This window comes from Phyllobates terribilis, unplaced genomic scaffold (assembly GCF_046119375.1).
Source record: "Phyllobates terribilis strain yellow unplaced genomic scaffold, ASM4611937v1 Scaffold_2__4_contigs__length_985480577, whole genome shotgun sequence".
NCBI lineage: Eukaryota > Metazoa > Chordata > Amphibia > Anura > Dendrobatidae > Phyllobates > Phyllobates terribilis.
This window is the reverse complement of record NW_027362762.1, coordinates 338380598-338404426: the sequence shown is the minus strand read 5'-3', so window position 1 is coordinate 338404426 and position 23829 is coordinate 338380598. Positions and strand designations below refer to the sequence as shown.

Below are 23829 nucleotides of genomic sequence, written 5' to 3'. Positions count from 1 at the left end.
TTACATTTCGTCCAAGCAATGAGGTCTTTCAAAAGGGGTTATGCAGTGGACAACCTCTTTAAAGGCTCCACATAAAAGCAAAGGGGGCACGCCACTTTAGACTTGGATTACACGTACAATTTTTGTACTAAGACCTTTTTCTATAGAGTAATGAAAACGTTAAGAAGCTTTCTTTCAAAGCTAGATTTCCAAACTAATTTCATTGTTGTAATCTATGGATAAAGGAGCAGCTCCTTTTTCAAAACGCTCAAAAATACCAGCAGATAGCAAATAAAAAAAAAATCTCTAGTGACTCACTTAAGTGATTTTAACCCCTTTAGCCCCGAGGGTGGTTTGCACGTTAATGACCAGGCCAATTTTTACAATTCTGACCACTGTCACTTTAATTACTCTGGAACGCTTCAACGGATCCCGCTGATTCTGAGACTGTTTTTTTCGTGACATATTGTACTTCATGATAGTGGTAAAATTTCTTCGATATCACTTGCATTTATTTGTGAAAAAAATGGAAATTTGGCGAAAATTTTGAAAATTTAGCAATTTTCAAAATTTGAATTTTTATGCCCTTAAATCAGAGAGATATGTCACACAAAATAGTTAATAAATAACATTTCCAACATGTCTATTTTATATCAGCACAATTTTGGAACCCAATTTTTTTTTTATTGGGGAGCTATAAGGGTTAAAAGATGACCAGCAATTTATCATTTGTACAACAAAATTTTCAAAACCATTTTTTTTAGGGACCACATCACATTTGAAGTCACTTTGAGGGGTCTTTATGACAGAAAATACCCAAAAGTGACACCATTCTAAAAACTGCACCCCTCAAGGTGCTCAAAACCACATTCAAGAACTTTATTAACCCTTCAGGTGCTTCACAGGAATTTTTGGAATGTGGAAGAAAAAAAATTAACATTTAACTTTTTTCACAAAAATGTTACTTTAGACCCAATTTTTTTTTATTTTTGCATGGGTAACAGGGAAAAATGGACCCCAAAATTTGTTGTGCAATTTCCCCTGAGAACGCAGATACCCCATACGTGGGGAAAAAACACTGGGCACACGGAAGAGAAGGAGCGCCATTTGACTTTTTGAATGTAAAATTTGCTTGAATAATTAGCGGACATGTTTGGAGAGCTCCTGATGTGCCTAAACAGTGGAAACCCCCCACAAGTGACACCATTTTGGAAACTAGACCCCTCAGGGAACTTATCTAGATGTGTGGTGAGCACCTTGAACCCCCAGGTGCTTCACAGAAGTTTAGAACATTGAGCCATAAAAGTAAAATTTTCACATTTTTGAAACAAAAATGTTTTTCAGCCTCCAATTTTGCATTTTCATGAGGGTAACAGGAGAAATTGCACCAAGCAATTTGTTGTGCAATTCCTCTTGAGCACGCCGATACCCCATATGTGGGGGAAAACCACTGTTTGGGCGCACGGCAGAGCTCGGAAGAGAAGGAGCGCCATTTGACTTTTGAATGTAAAATTTGCTTGAATAATTAGCGGACGCCATGTTACATTTGGAGAGACCCTGATGTGTCCAAACAGTGGAATCCCCCACAAGTGACACCATTTTGGAAACTAGACCCCTCAGGGAACTTATCTATATGTGTGGTGAGCACCTTGAACCCCCAGGTGCTTCACAGGAGTTTAGAACATTGAGCCGAAAAAATAAAATTTTCACATTTTTCCCACAAAAATGTTTTTCAGCCCCCAATTTTGCATTTTCATAAGGATAACAGAAGAAATTGCACCATGCAGTTTGTTGTCCAATTTTTCCTGAGTAAGCAGATACCCCATATGTGGGGGAAAACCACTGTTTGGGCGCACGGCACGGTTCGGAAGGGAAGGAGCGCCATTTGACTTTTTGAATGTAAAATTTAATTGAATACTTAGCGGATGTGCCCCTGATGTGCCTAAACAGTGGAAAAACCCCACAAGTGACACCATTTTTGAAACTAGACCACTCAGGGAACTTAGCACCCTGAACCATCAAGAGCTTTGCAGAAGTTTATAACATGGAGCCGTGAAAATAAAAAAAAATCTAACTTTTTCCACAAAAATAATGTTTTACCCCACTTTTTTTATTTTCACAACGGTAAGAGGAGAAAATGGACCCCACAAAACGGTTGTCAATTTCTCCTGCGTACACCAATACCCCATATGTGGGGAAAATACAGTGTTTGGGGGCACGGCAGAGTTCAGAAGGGAAGGAGCATTGTGTGACTTTTTGAACGCAAAATTGGCTGGAATTGAGAGCGGATGCCATATCGCGTTTGGAGAGCCCCTGATGTGCCTAAACAGTGGAAAACCCCCACAAGTGACCCCATTTTGGAAACCACACCCTTCAAGGATTTTATCAAGGGGTATAGTGAACATTTTGAATCCAGAGGTACGACACAGAATTTGATAACATTATGTCATCATATTGAATAAGTTGTCATTAGTCTTGAGCGCAAGTGCTCGCTACTTGAGTTTGCATCAGGTACACGGATATGCACCATGTATAACGGGTGCTCGAGTGACCATGTTTCATGGTTATTAGACACCCAAAAAAAACCAAGCGGGGATCGCTCATGCATGGCAGGCAATCCCAGCGAGGTTTTTTTTGGCCACGAAGCATATGGGGCAGAGACTTGAGCATGTAATTTGATCACCCGCGATACTCAGTGCATACCCGAGCACCAGATGCAAACTCAAGTAGAGAGCACTTGCGCTCAACACTAGTCGCCATATCGTCATCTTTTTTTTTTTATTTTTGAAAAAAATCCCAACCCCATCACAACCCTAACCCTAACACAACCTTAACCCTAGAGTTTATTTTTTACGCCGTTCCTCATGGGGTATAAGTGATTAGACGACTTTATTCTTCGGGTCGGTTCGATTACAGCGATACTAGAATCATATCGGGCTTTTATGATTGGCAGCTGTCACACACTAAAAGACGCATTTTTTTGCAAAATAAAGTTTTTGCATCGCCATATTTTGAGAGCTATAATTTTCCCATATTTTGGCCGACAGAGTCATGTGATGGCTTGTTTTTTTGGGGATGACTTGACGTTTTTATTGGTGCAATTTTCAGGCACGTGACATTTTTTGATCGCTTTCTACTCCGATTTTTGTGAGGCAGAATAAACAAAAACCAACAATTCCAGAATTTTTTTTTATGTTTTCTTTTTTATGCTGTTCCATGTGCAGTAAAATTGATAAGGCAGCGTTATTCTTCGGGTCAGTACGTTTACAGCGGTACATTTATATTGTTTTTCTATGTTTTGGCGCTTTTACACAATAAAAGCTATTTTATAGAAAAAAATATTTTTTTGCATCGCTTTATTCTGAGAGCTATAACTTTTTAACTTTTCGGCTGATGGAGCTGTGTGGTGGCTTCTTTTTTGCGGGACAAGATGACGTTTTCAGTGGTACCATTTTTATTTATATTCGTCTTTTTGATCGCGTGTTATTTCATTTTTTGTTTGGCGGTATGATGATAAAGCATTGTTTTTTGCTTCGCTTTTTTTTTTTTTTTTCTACCGTGTTCACTAAAGGAGTTAACTAGTGGGACAGTTTTATAGGTCAGGTCGTTCCGGACGCGGTGATACCAAATATGTGTACTTTTATTGTTTTTTTTTTTTTTTTTTTTTTCATAATAATATTTATTGATGGGTACATTATATTTTTATTTTTGGTGGATTATTTTTTTATTTTTTTTTTATATTTTTACAATTTTTTTTTCATTTTTTTTCATTTTTTAACACTTTTTTGGACTTTTATTCTGTGTCCCACTCTGGGACTTTCACTTTTTTTATTCTGATCGCCTGTATAGCACAGGAATGCAGCACCATCCCTGTGCTATACAGGCTGTCAGTGCTGCACTGGGAGAAGATAGTTTGGTCATGCACTGCGCATGACCAAAGAATCTTCCTGCTGTCTGGTGACCCGGATGTTGTCATGGCAACATCCAGGAAGCCGCGGCAGACAGCGCTGGAGGCCGGAAGAGGAGGTGAGTATTGCGATCACCTCCCCTTGCCACCGCAATGCTGCGATCGACTTCGATCGCAGTATTGCGGGGGTTAAAGTCCCAGGAGCGGTGCAGGACCACACCCAGCACATAGCACCGGGTGTCAGCTGTGACTATCAGCTGACACCCGGCGGCGATCGTCCCGCACCCCTTGTGTGCCAGAGCGATTGCCATATGACCTAATAGTACGTCACTGGTCCAATCGGCCCAGGTCACCAAGACATACTATTAGGTCATACGTCAGAAAGGGGTTAAGAGGATTTTTCAAGCTACTCTAGGTGTAGCCGCAGCATTAGAACTTATTCATTAGGGTGGTATCGCTTCTTTAAAACAAAATGAAGAATACAATGCAAAAATAACCAAAACAGAAAAACACATACCGCAGCTGTATATTTGTGTTATTACTGAGGTCTGTTGATGAAAATATACCACAAAAATAGTGCAAGATCAATGAAGGTGAATAGAGTAAAACTCCCACTGAAGTGAAAGCGCCTAAAAAGAGCATCTATAGAAGGCACAATTTATTTGGGATCTCTAAAATGTATCCGATAAATAGCCAAACAGATAACCTGGGGCGTATGAAAATGCTTGCACGTAAACCCATTTACAATTGTTTACCCAAGAGGCATTAATAAGGGATTCTTTGATAGGGCTCCTTTTGAAAGAATTTAAGGGAGTAGCAGAAGCCCCCAGATGAGCTTGCTTGTCTAGAAAGAAAAGCCAAAAGGCCCACATGCCAGTAATATCTTCTCTACAGGCTAAGGCTATGTTCACATGTTCAGTAATCTTCCATTAGAACAGATCTAGCAGCAATCCGTTGGCAAAAAAAGTTGTGCAGACACAACTTTTTAGTCTGTTTTTAAAAAAAACTTATCTCTGCTGGATCCGTTTTTTTAACATTGATGTCTATGGAAAACGGATCCTTTAATTAGCCATCCACTTTTCTTTGATTTGTAAGGCTAAGGCTAAGCTCACATGTCCAGTAATCATCCGCTAGAACGGATCAAGCAGCAATCCGTTGGCAAAAAAAGCTGTGCAGACACAATTTTAGTCTGTTTTTTAAAAATTTATTTCAACTGGATCCATTTTTTTAACACTGAAGTCTATTCTATAGAAAATTGATCCGTTAAATAGTCATCAATTTTGTTCCATTTGAAACTGATCTAGTGAGCAAAAAATGGGTCCTTTTCAAATGAAAGAAAAACAGCTATTTAACGGATCAGTTTTCCTTAGGCTTCAATGTTAAAAAAACGGATCCAGTTCAAACCAGTTTTTTTAGCTAGACAAAAAAATTGTGTCTGCACAACTTTTTTGTTAACGGATTGCTGCTGGATCCATTCTATCTGATGATTATTGGACATGTGAACTTAGCCTAAGCTCACACGACCGTCTAAAAAATTGTCAGATTTTCATCAAGAATAAAAACTGGTGATCTTTCATCTGTTTTGTCATCTGTATGTCCTTTATTACAATTGTATGGCATCTGTTTTTATATCTCAGCAGTTAATAACATTTTTACAAGAAAGAAAATACAGCTTCCTATGTTAAGAACTGTAATATATCCGTAAAAATTGGATGCTATACACTGTGAGCACAATTATTTAACTAGGCAATTAGTATTTTTGATGATTCGTTTTTTTTAATGAATAACTACAATGCTGACTATTTTCAACAAAACTTTTGATGGTTCTGTGATCACACCCCAATATTTTAGGAGTTTCAAGAGGGCTGCATCCCTCTGTAAGACTTGTAACAAGTTTTGTCAGTTAAAGAAGCACTCCTCCCATCAACATTTTTATCCTTTAAACATATTGCAGTCCTCATATTATATAGCACTGTGTACTTACAATTGCTCATTTTTCTTTTACACCCAGTAATTTTCTTTTCCATTAGGTCTATGACATCATGTGATTAAAAACAGATTAGCTGAATCCTTCAAGCTCTATGTAGAAACAGGAAGTCATTTTTTCCTGCATGAATCATCACTGTAAAAAGTCCTTGGCAGGGGGAGAGGAGCAGCTGGGTCAGGAGTTGAAGAGGGGTATGATTTATGCAGGTACAAGACACTCCATGTTTCTACACAGAGCAGAGAAAAGAGAAGAATTTACTGGGTAGAAAGGCAAAATGAGCAATTGTAAGTACACAGTGCTATATCATATGATGACTGCAAAATATTAGGAGGATAAAAACTTTGATGGGAGGAGTGCTTCTTTAAATCTCTTTTTTTGCCTGAGGAAAACAAGCTGACTAATAATTCTGTACACCTTGATATAGGGTGTTGTGTCCTCAGGCCACACCCTCCTCATTACACAAATATACAGTACAGACGAAAAGTTTGGACACACCTTCTCATTTAAAGATTTTTCTGTATTTTCATGACTATGAAAATTGTACATTCACACTGAAGGCATCAAAACTATGAATTAGCACATGTGGAATTATATACTTAACAAAAAAGTGTGAAACAACTGAAAATATGTCTTATATTCTAGGTTCTTCAAAGTAGCCACCTTTTGCCTTGATGACTGCTTTGCACACTCTTGGCATTCTCTTGATGAGCTTCAAGAGGTAGTCACCGGAAATGGTTTTCACTTCACAAGTGTGTCCTGTCAGGTTTAATAAGTGGGATTTCTTGCCTTATAAATGGGGTTGGGACCATCAGTTGTGCTGTGCAGAAGTCTGGTGGATACACAGCTGATAGTCCTACTGAATAGACTGTTAGAATTTGTATTATGGCAAGAAAAAAGCAGCTAAGTAAAGAAAAACAAGTGGCCATCATTACTTTAAGAAATGAAGGTCAGTCAGTCCAAAACATTGGCAAAACTTTGAAAGTGTCCCCAAGTGCAGTTGCAAAAACCATCAAGCGCTACAAAGAAACTGGCTCACATGAGGACCGCCCCAGGAAAGGAAGACGAAAAGTCACCTCTGCTTCTGAGGATAAGTTTATCCGAGTCACCAGCCTCAGAAATCGCAGGTTAACAGCAGCTCAGATTGGTGACCAGGTCAATGCCACACAGAGTTCTATCAGCAGACACATCTCTTCAACAACTGTTAAGAGAAGACTATGTGCAACAAGCCTTCATGGTAAAATAGCTGCTAGGAAACCACTGCTAAGGACAGGCAACAAGCAGAAGAGACTTGTTTGGGCTAAAGAACACAAGGAATGGACATTAGACCAGTGGAAATCTGTGCTTTGGTCTGATGAGTCCAAATTTGAGATCTTTTGTTCCAACCACCGTGTCTTTGTGCGACACAGAAAAGGTGAACGGATGGACTCTACATGCCTGGTTTCCACCGTGAAGCATGGTGGAGGTGGTGTGATGGTGTGGGGGTGCTTTGCTGGTGACACTGTTGGGGATTTATTCAAAATTGAAGGCATACTGAACTAGCATGGCTAACACAGCATCTTGCAGCGGCATGCTATTCCATCCGGTTTGCGTTTAGTTGGACCATCATTTATTTTTCAACAGGACAATGACCCCATCACACCTCCAGGCTGTGTAAGGGCTATTTGACCAAGAAGGAGAGTGATTGGGTGCTACGCCAGATGACCTGGCCTCCATAGTCACCAGACCTGAACCCAATCGAGATGGTTTGGGGTGAGCTGGACCGCAGAGTGAAGGCAAAAGGGCCAACAAGTGCTAAGCATCTCTGGGAACTCTTTCAAGATTGTTGGAAGACCATTTCCGGTGACTACCTCTTGAAGCTCATCAAGAGAATGCCAAGAGTGTGCAAAGCAGTCATCAAAGCAAAAGGTGGCTACTTTGAAGAACCTAGAATATAAGACATATTTTCAGTTGTTTCACACTTTTTTGTTAAGTATATAATTCCACATGTGTTAATTCATAGTTTTGATGCCTTCAGTGTGAATGTACAATTTTCATAGTCATGAAAATACAGAAAAATCTTTAAATGAGAAGGTGTGTCCAAACTTTTGATCTGTACTGTACATCACATAAAACATTCAAGTTTATGCAGCTTGGAAAATGTGGATGAAAATGATGACGATATGGTCAAAATACTACTTGCCTAATAATTGTGCACACAATGTACAGATAATCGGTATGAATCCAATTTTTTTTTGCACACCAATAGACTTAAATAGGCGAGTCTCATCTAAATTATGGAATAAACTGAATTTTTTTGCATTTAGTCACTGTGAAAAAGCTGAAGGGGCTCGTTCAGACGATAGTTTTTCTCATATGAGTTCTATCCATATTTATCATGGATGGAACTTGTACTTATTAAAGTCTATAGAGCTGTTAACATGTTCATGTATTTTTGCAGATCAAGTGGTTTGAGACATGTCCAATTTTCATTCAAGTCTTGGATCAAGCTCAACCAATTCAAATGAGTCTTTAGATCCAAAAAAAAAATGATGCCATCTGTGTGCTGTCCATTTTTCATGGACTGTTGATTATGAAGAGATTGAGAAACCTCCATAATTATTTTTTTATCTGAATAAAACTAATGAAACGCTGACCAAACTGATAGTAAAAACTGACACTGACCAAACTCTGATGACTCTCTGATAAGAGACACTAATGAAATCCCGATTGTTTTTTTTTTGCATACAAGAAATAACATTACCGTCTTATTGAACCCTTTTATAAATAGCCAAATTGATTTTGTCTTATTGCCGTTTGTGTGCGGTCAGTTTTTTTCATGAACAGCATTTAAACTGAAAATATGGTTGTGTAAATGTATTAGGCCTCATTCAGACATGTGTTGCAAGTACATGGTTGTATCCATTTTTTTCACAGAGAGCACACATACCCTTCATGATCCATGGAGCTGTTCAGTTGTCCACATTTTTTCATGGGCTGTGTGTCTGTGCAAAACTCATGGAGACATGTCTGTTTTTCCCCCAGTATCATGGAAGAAAAAGGGAAATACATGATTCCGTGAAAAACCTAGACAGCACACGGATGGCCGTATTTAATCCTTCACGACTTTTGCTGTACATGTATGTCAAAAGTTGTGTGCCTGCTTTTGATGTGGGATCGCATGATGAGCCTGTATCTTTCCCCGCACAAGATGGGTGAACTAATCAGTCATCATGTGCTTTTAACTCCTTCACGGCCTTTGACATACCAATACTTCATGGTCGGTTAGGGGTTCCCGACCCTTGATGTATAGGTACGTCATGGAGATCGTGCGTGGCACTGGAGCTGTGCCCGCATGATTGCAGTTGGAAGATCGGCTTATGTGATATATGAGCCCTGGCTGTCACAGCCAGGAGCGCTGTTTACCCCCTAAATGCCGTGATCAATCTTGATTGCAGCATTTGGGAGGCCACCCCGTGACGTCATCGTGAGGGCCCAATCATTATCTTGGCAACCTGAGGTCATCATAATGACCTCAGGGTCTGACAGCTATGCAGCTATGGTAGCCTGTTTACATCATTCCAGGAGCATGGTTTAAGAGGCTTCTGTAAGTGGAGCACTGACAGTTATAAAGCATTGCAATGCATTATGTCAGAGATCATAGTTAGGGCTCATACTCATCTGCATTAATAAAATCGGTCCGATGTTGTTACCGAAAAGTCGGATGAGTGTCATGCAAGTGTCATGCGAGTGAAATGTGATTTTTATCAAAACGCATCAATATGACATGCGTATGCAATGCGATTTTAACATTAGCTTTTACATAGAGTAATTCTCTGTCATTTAAAGATAGTTTTATAAATAAATACTCCTTAAGACATATATACATAGACAGACACAGCCAGATAGATATGAGATAGATAGGTAAATATGAGATAGATATATAAATAGATATATCGACAGAAATATGTGAGTGAGATATTTAATCAGTGCTTTGCGTGTGTAGTTAACGGTACATGTATTTAAGTAATAAATAAATGAAAAAAATGGTGTGGTGTCCCCATAATTCTTATTAACCAGCTGAGGGAAAGCTGACAGCTGGGGGCTGATGTTTATAGTGTGGGAAGGGGGTAATAAACATGGATCTTCCCAGGCTATTGTCTGCATAGCCTTTACTAGTTATTAAAATGGGGGAACCCCCCCCCTGCAAAAAAAATGGCATGGCGTCCCCCCTATAATTAATAACCAAAGGCTTAGCAGACAGCTGCGGGCTGATATTAATAGTCTAGGAAGGGGCTATGGATATTGGCCCACTCCCAGACTAAGAACATCAGCTCTCAGCCGCAGTAGAAATTGCGCATCCATCAGATGTGCTAATTCTGGAGCTTAGCCTCCGCTCTTCCCACTTGCCCTGCTGCGGTGGCAATTGGGATAATAGTTGTGGGGTTGATGTCAGCAGTTTTATGTCCATTGACATCAAGCTCAGAGGTTAGTAATGGAGAGGCGTCTATAAGACACCCCCATTACTAACCCCATAGTCAAATTTAATAAACACACAGAGTAAAGTCCTTTATTTGAAATAAACACTCACCCACTTACCCATTTATTATTGAAAAATGCAAAATAATTAAAAACCATATTCCTCACCTGTCCGGATATAATCCATTTGTCCCGTGAAGAGTCCAACTCTGCTACATCTAGATGCCTCGCTAAATGGTGGCATGATGCGACTTTTCAGCCTGGCATCCAGAAGAGACACTGAGCATCACGTGATAGCGCAGCATCAGTACCTCACAGTGACATGAATAAGGTGAGCAGAGTTCATAGCCGATGAACTCCGTTCACCTCACTGACATCAGCGCTTGTGGCGTGAGAACTTTCTGACTCCGCTAGCGCTGACGTCAGTGAGGTGACCGGGGTTCATCAGCTATGAACTCTGGTGACCTTTTTTACGTCAGCACTAGACACTGCAGGAGCGTAATCACGCTCTTGTTTCAGTGTGTTCTGGTTGGTTTGCTGAGTGGTTGCATCATGCCACCGATCAACAAACCATCCAGATGTAGCAGAGTTGGAGTTCTTCGTGGGACAGATATGGATTTTTTCTCGTCGGACAGGTGAGGAATATGGTGGTTTATTATCTTTTATTTTACAGTAATGAATGGTAAAAAGAGGGACGGGGAGTATTTATTAAAAAATAAAGGAGTCTGTGTCTTTCTTTCAAGTATAGGACTTTATTCTGGTTGTGTATTTTTTACAATATCACTGTAGGGTTAGTAATAGGGGTGGCGTTTAGACACCTCTCCAAAACTAACCTATGGGCTTGATGTCAGCTGACAATACAAAGCTGACTTCAACCCCAATACTATTACCCCACTTGCCACCGCGCCAAGGCAAGTGAGAAGAGCGAAGGTTAAGCGTCAGAATTGGTTCATGTTATGGATGCGCCATTTCTGGGGTGGCTGAGAGCTAATGTTCTTAGTCTGGAAGGGGGCCAATATCCATGGCCCCTTCCTAGCCTATTAATATCAGCTCACAGCTGTCTGCCTAGCCTTTGCAGGTTATTAATTATAGTGGGAAACAGAAGTCATTTTTTGCATGGGTCCCTCATTTTAATAACCAGTAAAGGCTAAATATACAGCTGTGAGCTGATATTAATAGCCTGGGAAGTTCCATGTTTATCACCCCCTTCCCAGGCTATAAACATCAGCCCCCAGCTGTTGGCTTTCCCTCAGATGGTTATTAAATATTCGGTGGACCACAAGCAATTTTTTTTTTATTTATTGAATTATTAGCCAATTACATGAACATTAAACTACACACGCACTGCACTAATTATATATGTCACTGACATCTTTCTATCTAGCTATTCTATGTATATATCTATCCTATGGGCTCGCTCCCAATTGCGATTAAATTGGACTAATGCAATCCGATAAACAATTGAATTGAGTTTGGTCCAATGTTAATCTATGATGGTGTGCTCATATGCATTTTTTTTGTGCTCCAATCGAATCGAGATTGGACTGAAAAAAAAGCAGCATGCTGCAATTGCATGCGACGTCTATGGGTGTGTGTGAAACATCGCACTGCTTTCGGATATCACCCGAGTGCAGTGCGATTCCGGCAGGCACATTGAGGAGATGGAGAAATTCATTTCTCCATCTTCTTCTTCGCAGCTCTCCTCATAAGAGAGGATCGGAGCACAGAGCACTGACACTTGGCTCTCGCTCACAGCAGAGCAGGAGCTGAGTGTCTCGCTCACAGCAGAGCAGGAGCTGAGTGTTATTAAAATGTCGCATCTGATGTCATTCGTTAATGTGTCTCCGGCCTTTCTATTCTATTCTGACAGGTCACGCTGTGAATTACTGTACTCGGCTGATGAAGTGTTGGGTTTTCTAGAAGATGGGTGCATAAAAAAATCGGACGGCACACGCATGGTCTGTGTGCAGTGCGATTTTTTTCACTCCGATACGAGCTGGGAAAAAAATTGCAGATGAGCACTGAATCATTGACTAACATTAGTCAGAGTGCAATCCGATTTTTTATCGGATTGCACTCGTCCGTTTTTAATGCAGATGAGTATGAGCCCTAATAAGAGTTAAAGCCCCATAGAGGGACTAAGTAAAAAAGTAAAATAAATAAAAAAAATATTATACCAATAAATATGTATATTAATGTAAAAACATAACAAAAAAAAAAGTACACATATTTGGCATCATCGCGTCCGGAGCAACCCAACCTATAAAACAGTCACACTAGTTAACCCCTTCAGTGAACACCGTAAAAAAATAAAAATAAAAGACGAGGAAAAAAGCTGTGCTTTTTCATCATACTGCCAAACAAAAAGTGGAATAAAACTCGATCACAAAGTCAAATGGAAATAAAAATGGTATAGCTTAAAATGTCATCTTGTCCTGCAAGAAAACAAGCCGCCATAAAGCTCCATCAGTGGAGGAAAAAAAAAAAAGCTATAGATCTCAGAATATAGTAATGCAAAAAAAATTATATAAAATGTGGTATCGCTGTAATAGTACTGACCCGAAGAATAAAGCTGCCTTATCACTTTTACCGTATGGTGAACAGCATAAAAAAACAAAACAACAAAACACTATTCCTGAATTGTTCATTGTGCCTCCCAAAAATGAGAATACAAAGCGATCAAAAAATGTTATGTGCCCAAAAATGGTAGCAATAAAAATGTCAACTCATCCCGCAAAAAACAAGCAGTCACATGACTCTGTCGGCTGAAATATTGAAAAATTATAGCTATCAAAATATGGCGATGCAAGTGAAACAAACATCTTTTAGTGTGTTACAGCTGCCAAACATAAAAAAACTATACAAATCTGGTATCGCTGTAATCACACCGACCCGAAGAATAAAGTCGTTTAATAACTTATACCGTACAAGGAACGGCGTAAAAAATAAATAAAACCAATTCTTGATACCAAAAAGATGGATACCACCAGATCAGATGCCAAATTGACTCTAAGGAGTCTCCATCTGCCTCATTAGAGTGAGTGGTTCTCCCATGGGTTTTGTCTGAATCGCATTTTTATGGGATTTACACGGAAACCCCGACGTAAGTGCTCAGCGTAGAACACAAGAATGTGATCCCAACCTTATACTTAAAAGCGATCAAAAAATATTATGTACCCCAAAATATTACCAACAAAAACCCTAAATTATCCCACAATAAACTAGCCCCCACTTAGGTCCATCATCTGTCACGGAAATATAGTAGTTCCCATTTTACCGGTAAAACAAAAACTCTGGAAAAGTGACACGGCGCCCACCACTTCAAATAAAATCCAGTGAAATCTGCGCTCCCAAATCCAAATGCCCTCCTCCTTCCTTCGGAGTCTAAACCACAGTAAGCAGCCACATTTGGCATTATTGTAGTGGGGAGAGCCCAGTTAATTTATGGGGTGCATGTAGCCAGAAGCACAAGCTGGGCACAATGTATGGGGGCGCTACAATATATGGGGCACTATGCTTTATTGGGGTACAATGTATGGGCACTAAACTGGCATATTTGCAATTCTCCAAAATAAAGCACGGTGTGGATGTTACAAAATAGTCGCTGAAGCCGTTGAATAATTCTTTGAGAGCTGCAATTTCTACAATGGGGTCGCTTTTGGGTTTTTTCTGCTGTTCTGACACCTTGAAGGCTCTGCAAATATCACCCACAAACTATTCTACCAAAATCTGTGCTCCGAAAGCCAAATAGTGCTCCTGCCTTCTCAGCCCTGACATAGTTTCTGACGACATATGGGGCATCACTGCATTCGGGAGAAATTGCGTAATAAATTGTGGGGTCCACTTTCACCTATTAACCCTTGTGTAACTAACAAATTTGCAGCAAATACAAAAATTAAATTTTTACCACTAAAATGTTATATTTCCAAGTCCTAATGTTATAAAATGTGGTGATACATCTGTGGGTTCAATGTACTCACTACATCCCCAGATTAAATCCTTAGGCAGTGAAGTTTCCAATATGGGGTCACTTAGGGGGTTTCTGCTGATCTGGCAAATCAGAGGCTTAGCTAATGGAGCCCACAATATATTCAAACAGAATCTGCATTCTAAAAGCCAAGTAGCACTCCTTCCCATCCGATCCCTGCCATGTGCTCAAACAACCACATATGCCAGTTCAGTAAAAATTGCATAACAAACTATTGGGTCCATTTTCTCCTATTACCACTAGTGGAAATTATAAACATGGTGCTAAAAATTAAATTTTTTGTTTCCACATCTAAATGTTATAAAGTTTGTGCATCACCTGTAGGTTAAAAATGCTCACTACACCCTTAGATGAACACCTTGAGGAGTCTAGTTTCCAAAATGGGGTCACTTGTGGGGGGGGGTTCCTATTGGTTTAGTATGTCAGGGGCTCTGCAAATGCAACATGGCATTCACAATCTATTTCAGACAAATTTACGCTCCGAAAATCAAATAGCTCTCTTTCCTTTCTCAGCTCTGCCATGTGCCCAAACAGCAGTTTTTGACCACATATGGGGTATTTTCGTGTTCGGAAGAACTTATGAGGTCCGTTTTTTGCTGTTATCCATTGTGAAAATTACAAATTTGGGGCTAAAACAACAGTATGCCTAAACCACATTTTAGCATTTAGATGTCTGGCATTTTTGAAGTGATGAGAGCCCACTTAATTTACGGGGTCCATGTCTCCAGGTGCACGTACTGGGCACTACAACGTACAGGGCACTACACTGGCAGATTTGCAATTTTCACTCAGGAACATCCACTGCTGCTTGTTTTTAGAAAACATCCCTGGAGTCAAAATCATCACTATACCTGTAGATAAATTCCCAGAGGGGAGTAATTTCCAAAATGGGTCTTTGTATATGGAGCCTATCGATTCCAGACAATTTTGTGCTCCAAAAGTTGAATGGTGCTCCTTTCCTTCCAAGCCCTGCCGTGTGCCCAAGCAGTAGTTTTCCACCACATATGGGGTAACTGTGTACTCAGGAGAAACTGCACAACAAATTGTACTGTCCATATTCTCCTGTTACCCTTTTGAAAATACAAAATTTGAGGTTAAAGTAATATTTTTGTGGGAAAAAGTAAAATTTTCATTTTTCCCTTCTACATTGCTTTAATTCCGGCAGAGCCCCTAAAGGGTTAATAAACTTCTTGAGTGGTGGTTTTGAGCACTTTCAGTTGTGTAGTTTTTAAAATGGTGTCACTTTTGGGTATTTTCTGTCACATAGGCTCCTCAAAGTCACTTCAAATGGGATGTGGTCCCTAAAAAAGTGGTTTTGTAAATTTTGGTGGAAAAATGAGAAATCGCTGATAAACTTTTAACCTATCTTACTTCCTAACAAAAAAAAAATCACGTTTTAAAAATGACGCTGATGTAAAGTAGACATGTGGCAAATTGTATTTATTAACTATTTTGTGTGGTATAACTACCTGGTTTAAGAGCCTAAAAATTCAAAATTTAAAAATTGCTACATTGTCTAATTTTTTGTCAAATTTTCGATATTTCCATAAATAAACGCAAATCATTTCAACCATAATTTACCACTAACACGAAGTAGAACATGTCACGAAAAAAACAACCTCAGAATTACTGGGATACGTTGAAGCGTTCCAGAGTTTTAACCTCATAAAGTGACACTGATCAGAATTGAAAAAATTGGCCTTTTCAGGAAGGTGAAAACAGGTAGGGGGTGAAGGAGTTAATATCTGAGAGCGGCATTTAACAAGTGCCAGAAAGGAGCTTCATTCCACACACCCATCAGCACACCCAAGATGCGCAGGGCACTGATGGGTTGTCATGACAATTGGGGGTCTGCAGATGACCCCTGTGCCTGTCATTATGACCCTCTTGTGAAAGCCAGCGTTTAGCTGGCGTTCATAGGAGATTGTGATTTTAGCTATACATACTGTAGCAGGCAATAGTAAGGATTAGTTAAATTAAATAGCAGAATATAACGTAGAAGATCTCCCATATACATAATGTTGGCTACATACCTTCCTGATGTTTGCAGACTTAATTCACTCATCATTGTTATAGTCTCGGCTTTGTGTGGATTATAGCACACAACATGTAGCGGACAAGGGCTATTTTCTATGGTTTGCTTCAATTTTTGTATCTTTGCCACAGGAGCATCACCAACAGAAAAATAGTAAATTGCCTCAACCTGCAACATAAAGCACATCTCTAAATATATTATATATGTCACAGACAGTGTTCCATCTGAGCTTTTTGATCTTGACAGAAACTAGTTATACAATATATGGCCAAGTTCACACGACCGTATAAAAAAGTCATCTGTTTGTTATCTGAACAGCCCAAGTGAATAATGTTTGTCTGAGTGTTGTCCGTGTGATGTCAGTTTTTCAACAGACAACACTCAGACTGTAAATGCAGTTGGATGAAAGTCATCTATGGATGAGGATTAGAGGGCTCAAAAACAGATCTCACCATACCGGACAAATGGCAACTGTGTTATACATCTGCCTGTAACAGCAGTGACAAGAAGTAGCTCTGATTCTTGCTGTTTAACTTGTTTAAAGGGGTTGTTGCATCTTCTATCATCAGGAGTGCACTGCTCCCCTGCCTCCTATCTTCCTGCTTGTCAGGGGGCAGTGTGCTCCTGAACAATGACAGTTTAGACCAGCGGCATGGTTGCTCTGCTAGCCTGAACTGTACGCTCTTCTATAGTACAATCACAAACAGCTTTGTGTCTGCAGCATCAGAGGGTAGCATGGGCATTGAAGATGACTAGATCCAGAAATCGGGCCAGCTTCAGAGCAGCATTTGAAAGTCCTAGATAAAGAACTTGTGTCACATTCGTGTCTGAACATGCTAGTGTTGTCAGGTTCCGCCGCAGTAACACTACAGTTATTGTCGATGTATGCCAGAAGTGTTTGCTATACTCTTGTGTTTTGCAGCAATGAGCTGGTACGTAATTATATAAAACCCAGCAGACTGACTCTAGCTGCCAATTATTAGTATTCAGCTAGTGACCTAGGCTCTCTTGTGGTCAGATTTGTATTTCCCGTGTTCTGACTCTGGCTTGTATTTTGACTACCCACTTGTCTCCTGATCTTGTTGTTGACAAGACTTCTCGGTTTTGACCCTGCTTGTCGTCTCTTCCTCCCTCTTTTCAGCACTTCCGGATGGCAGCCCTTCCATGCAAGCAATCCACTGCACCCTGTTGTAAGACCCGATCCCTGTACAGGGTTTAAAGGGTGAAGGTCGGGGTTTCTCTGGAATCTGCCAGAAGGAGTGACTTGTTCCAAGTCTGTACGAGGTAACCTTTTTGACCTGCTGGCCTTTGACAGACGTAACAACTTGCAAGCGCAAACTCATTGCCTAGGTATCCAGCCACCTCTGATACACGGCAGAAACGACCAATGACCTAGGCAAAAATCAGTACACTGTAGAATTCAAAATCTCTTTTTTCTTAAGAACAGAGACAATTTTTAATAAAAATTAAATTGCAAAGTTTCTTGATTTTAGAAGTACTTCGCAATTTTCCAATTTAACAACATAAGTCAACCCCTTTACTTGCCACTGTCAAGCTCTTACAGAAGAATTTAAATAGGCAGGAGTCGGCTCAAGTCAAGGAATCTCCCATCAATCAACCCCACATGATACAATCACAGAGTGTGATTGGGTTGTTATGGCAACTCGGGACCTATTGAAGGACCCTGTCGATGTCATCTTGGTCCTTCTATGAAGATCAGCCATTTTCTCCAGTACTGTATTATTGCAGTATATAGTATAAGCAATCAAATTAGATGGAGTAAAAAAAAAAATAAAGTTAAGAAATTAAAAAAAATGTTTTTAAAAATAATCAAAATACTTGAATCGCCTTAATTTTCACATTTTAAAAATAAAAGATAAAAAAAATTAATTTAAAAAAATAAATATATTTGGTATCGCCACTTCAGTAATAGTCCAATCTATCAAAATATAAAATGAATTAACTCATACTATAGATGCAATATAGACAAAAAAAATCAAAATGCCAGAATTGCAATTTTTCACTCACCACACCTCCCTATAAAGTCAAGAAAAAGTGAACAAAATGTTGTATGTAACTTAAAATGGTATCAATTTACACCACAGCCACTACACAAAATACAAGCCTTCACACAACTCCATGAACGGAAAAATAAAAGCATAACGGTTCTCATAAAATGGCAAAACAAATTTCAGAATTTTTTTAACTTTTTAAATAAAAAAAACAACTTTAGTTTAGTATTAATACAAGTTTAGTATTACTGTAATCGTACTGATATGAAGAATCATGTTGCCAGGTCATTTTTACTGCACAATGAATGCCGTAAAAATAAGATACACCCAAAAACAATAGCAGAATTGATTTTTTTTACACCATTTCACTGTGACACTAATTACAGACAAGCCATGAGGCAGCGTAGTCAAACGTTCTGGGGTCAGATACCAAGAGAGCACCCGAAGGAAGCTCAGCACTTCTCAGCCTCAGATTGGACGACTGAGCTGTCTATCAAAATACTGAAGACTAAGCAAGCCCCTGCACTAGACTGGCCGACTGAGCTGTCACTCACTTTGTCCAAGACACACTGAACGGAGAAATCATGAAATTACTCCCTTTTCTAGGGGGGCCACAGGATCCATAGGTTTCCCAGGAAATAAAAGATGGAAGGTCCTGACCAATCCATTGGCCTTCACAGAATGAGCCGGAACCTAGGATCTTTCCTCAGGTCCGTATACCATCCAATGTACCTCGTAATCTAAACCTTCATCAACAGAAACTGGAGGAGACGGGGACGATACAGACAACACCGAAGCGACAAACTCTTTTAACATGGATCTTTGGAACACATAAGGGACACGAAGAGACTGAGTAAGATTTAATCTGAAGGCAACTGGATTGACTACCTCCAGAATCTCGTATGGGTCAATAAATTTAGGACCCAACTTCGCCGATGGTACATTCAGCTTAATATTTTTTGAAGTTCCCCGAAACTTCGCTGCAGGTGTGTTTCCCTCATCGTTGGTCAGTTTCTTTGCTCTCCTGCTCAATCTATGGAAGTGCAAGTCTGCACAGGGATCACCCACACCCAGAATCTGTCTGCAAGTCGGAAGCTTGCCCTAGCCCGTACCGCATTCTGGATGATTTGTTCACAGTGGTGAATGTACTGCAAAGATATTTCTATTACTTGTATATATATACTGGATGAAATATTTTTAGATAAATTCTGAAGATAAAATAACTTGTTGTGCCGTTTTCTATTTTGTATGGACTATAGCCAGTTGGTGGGAGCAACTGCTATGCGGCTATTAAAGGTGTGGGACTTTAGTATTAAATAAGCCACTTTTTTACATTTTTGAAATTAGTGATGGAACCAATGGATAAATGAGTCCACCGTCTTTCTGGAATTGGCAGAGGAGCCAATTCCCCGACTGGCTGGTTATGACAGACTTTAACGCGTCCGCAGGTTCCACAAGATACAAAATTCTTACTATCATTATACACGGATGTCTACCAAAAGAGTCTAGCAATAGCTTTCCGTGTAGCAGTAACCCCAGGATGACCACTCAATACGGAATCTTGCAACTCCTGCAACAAATGCAATCTTAGATACACCAACACAAATAATTTTGAACCTGGAGTAGCAGAAGAGGCCAATGGCTGAGTTTAACGGATCTTCGCATCCAACTCCGAGGTTACCATAGAAACCACAATACACTGAGGAAGAATGGAGGATGGAGGCTCTGGAAAAAACAAATCAAGGCAGCGTGATAAAACATCAGCCCTCACATTCTTGGTCTTGGACCCTGGCCTGAACGTGATCGAAAAATTGAATCTAGAAAAAAATAAGTACCATCTTGACTGTCTTGGGGTTAACCGTTTAGCTGATTCAATATAGGCAAAATTTGTATGATCTGTCACCACCGTAACTTGATGAACTGCCCCCTCCAAAAATTTCTCCATTCTTCAAAAGCTAATTTAATCAAGAACAGCTTGCAATTCCCAACATCACAATTTCTCTCGGCAGACAAAAATTTCCTAGAGAGAAATGCACATGGTCGCAAGTTGGTCAGTATTTTGGAACCTAGAGATAATACAGCCCCTACCCCGATGTCTGAAGCATCCACCTCCACAATGAATGAATGGTTTCTGGAGATCAGGTTGGATTAAAATTGGAACAGACATAAAATACTCTTTTAATTTATTAAATTCCCCAATAGCATCCGGCGAACAAAACTCAAGATCCACCCCCTTACGTGTGAGACCGGTGAGAGGTTTAACAATCTGTGAAAAGCCCTCAATACATTTTCTGCAGTAAATGGCAAATCCTAAAAAACGTAACGCTTTAAGGTCACAAGTTTGAACCCAATCAGTTATTGCCTGCAAATTTCCAAGATCCAATTAAATCCTTCAACCGATACAACAAACCCCAGAAATGATATCTCTTGGATATAAAAGGTATATTTCTCCAGTTTAGCAAATAAAGAATTCTCTCTAAGCTTTTGCAAAACAAAACGGATATCTTCATGGTGCGAATTCAGATCGGGTAAAAAAATTTGAATATCATCAAGGTATACCACAATAAACCTTCCAAACAATCAGAAAAGATATACAAGGACGCGCACATTCAACTGAAAGAAAAGCGCAGCTGTCGGCGGACCCCTGGAACGGGCCGCAATTGTCAAGGGGTCTACAGTACCTGTGGGCCACATAAAGCAGGCTCAGGGGCCGCATGTGGCCCACGGGCAGCACATTTGAGACCCCTGTCTTAGACCATCTGGGCCAGATTTGCCACCTGATCACAGAATGTACGAACTGGATCCATTGGTGGGGAAAAAAAACTATGTGACGCTAGTGTCACTACTCACGGACAAGCTGTGAGGCAGGGTAGTCAAACTTTTCAGGGTCAGATACCTAGAGAGCATGTAATAAACTAAGGGGGAAAGACAAAGGTGTATGCAGGTCATGGTTTGAGGTCAGAATACCGCGAAGATAGCGGATCAGAGCAAAGGGGCAAGGCAAACGGATGGTCAGAACAAGGTCCAAGGTCAGGCAGCAATAGATCAACAAACAGAGCACAGGAATACAAAGCAAACATGCACCACCGAGCAAATGGTACAACTTGCAGAGATTTGGGACTGACAGATTAGCTAAGTAGCTGCTTAATCACTTAGAACAGGAAACACATGAAGGAAGCTCAGCACCTCCCAGTCTCAGATTGGACAGCTGAGCTGTCTATCAAAATACCGACAGCTCAGCATGCCCCTGCAGTAGATTGGATGACTAAGCTGTCTATCAAAATACTGACAGCTCAGCATGCCGATGCGCTAGATTGGACGACTGCACTGTCACTCATTGCGTCCAAGGCACACTGAGAGGAGGAATCGTGACATTCACTTCAGAATTTTACTTGAATTTTTTTTCCATTTTCCAGTACATTATATGATGTCATTCAGAACTACACTCGCCCCACAAAAAACACCCTCTTATACTTAAAAAGGAAAAACTCTTAGAAAAAGGGGAGAAACAAAATAAAAACACAAAAACAATAATTGACAGTGTGGGGAAGGGGTTGAATGTGTGGTCACAGATTGAAATGATCTGCCTTACTTCATGGACAACTCTACTGCAATACATAACATAACAGATTTAATTCAAATAATGTTGATAATTTTTAGTCTAGAATGAATATTCCCCTTTAAAAAAAACCTCAAATTACATTGAGTAAAGATGGAGTTATTCAAATTTACAGTACCAAAGTTCCGTAGTTTTTTCTATGTTGTTAGTATACCTAATTCAACGGCTGGTAATTAGTGAATGGCCCGCCGCATCACGTCATCAGGTCTATATAACACCCGGTGATACGATGCTCGCCACACTGTATTTGGAAATAGTGTAGGGAGAGCAGCTGGAGAAGGAAAAGTGAGCTTATAGGCCTTGCAGGTGAAAAAACTATAATCACTACATCTATTCTTTTCAATACTGCTGTTAGCTATACTATGTAGGGTAGGGATAGATAGCTGCTGAAGAAGGGATAGTAGTGCATTACAAGCGTTGCTGCTGAAAAAAAAATCCTTTTCAGAGCTACATCTATTCTATTCAATACCGCTGTTAGCTGTACAATTTAGTGTAGAGATACATAGCTGCTAAAGAAGGGAAAGTGAGTGTTACAGGCCTTGCTGGTGAAAACCTATAACCAAATAGTCCTTTTCACGGCTACATCTATTCTATTCAATACTACTGCTAGCTGTATTATTTAGTGTAGGGATAGATAGCTATTGGAGAAGGGAAAGTAGTGCATTACAGGCGTTTCTGCAGAAAAAAAAACTCCTTATCAGGCCTACATCTATTCTATTCAATACTGATGTTAGCTGTACTATGAAGTAGGGATAGATAGCTGCTGGAGAAGGGATAGTAGTGCATCTCAAGTGCTGCTGCAGAAAAAAAAACAAAAAACCTTTTAAATCTATTCTATTCAATATCGTTGTTAGCTGTACTATTTAGTGTAGGGATACATAGCCGCTAAAGAAGGGAAAGTGAGCATTACAGGCCTTGCTGGTGAAAAGCCTATAACCAAATAGTCCTTTTCACGGCTACATCTATTCTATTCAATACCTTCAATACCGCTGTTAGTTGTAATATTTAGTGCAGGACTAGACAGCTGCTGGAGAAGGGCTAGTAATGCATTACAGGCGTTCCTGCGAAAAAAAAACTCCTTACCAGGCCTACATCTATTCTATTCAATACCACTGTTACCTGTACCCTATAGTGTAGGGATAGATAGCTGTTGGAAAAAAAGATAGTAGTGTATTACAAGTGTTGCTGCAGAAGACAAAACAAAAAAATCCTTTAGAGGGCTACATCTATTCTATTCAACACCGCTGTTACTATTCAGTGTAGGGATACTGTCACGCAAGGTGTGGGAAAGACTTAGTGCAACACAAAGGGAAGAAGGAAAGGGAGCCCAGACTCTAGGGAAAGGGAGGAGTGGAGACCTCCTAGGCTGGTCTAGTGTCACCCTGTCTCCCCTAACGACCCTATATTGGTTCTTCACCAATCGCCGCATGCGTGCCTCGTCCTGTCTTTCCCTGGCGCATGGCTAAGGTTAGGGAAGGGAGGAGATGAGCACTAGTCGATCCCCACTGAACACTAAAGACAACGAGGGAGGACAAAGAGGGGGAAATTGCTTAGCTTTAGATGACTCCAGACAAATGCACACACGTCCTCAAGCTCCAGAGAGGAAGAAGTACTGCTCTTGTAAAGTCTTCACAAGGAGTAATGAATATCGCCGGCACCTCCCTCTGGAACGCAGCAGGTATTTATACACCTAGGCCAGGGTGTTATTGAGCCAGAGGAAGGTAGCCGCTGGGTCCTAGAGACAGACTCTAAGAATATGTCTATAATGCCAAAACGTAGAGATCTCCTGCAACCCACTGCAGGGCAACTGTCTGTCACTTCTGACACACCCGTGACAGATACATAGC

General features: G+C 40.1%; 1 protein-coding gene across 3 annotated transcripts in view; it reads right to left on the bottom strand.

Moving 5' to 3' along the window:
* The window catches only part of VWA3B (von Willebrand factor A domain containing 3B), a 267553-nt gene that overhangs the window by 225471 nt on the left and 18253 nt on the right, over positions 1–23829 (bottom strand). For all 3 annotated transcript variants that reach the window (XM_073664562.1, XM_073664564.1, XM_073664563.1), the window contains exon 6: positions 16350–16519. In XM_073664562.1, the coding sequence (XP_073520663.1) occupies positions 16350–16519 (170 nt within the window). The remainder of the gene's footprint in view (positions 1–16349; positions 16520–23829) is intronic.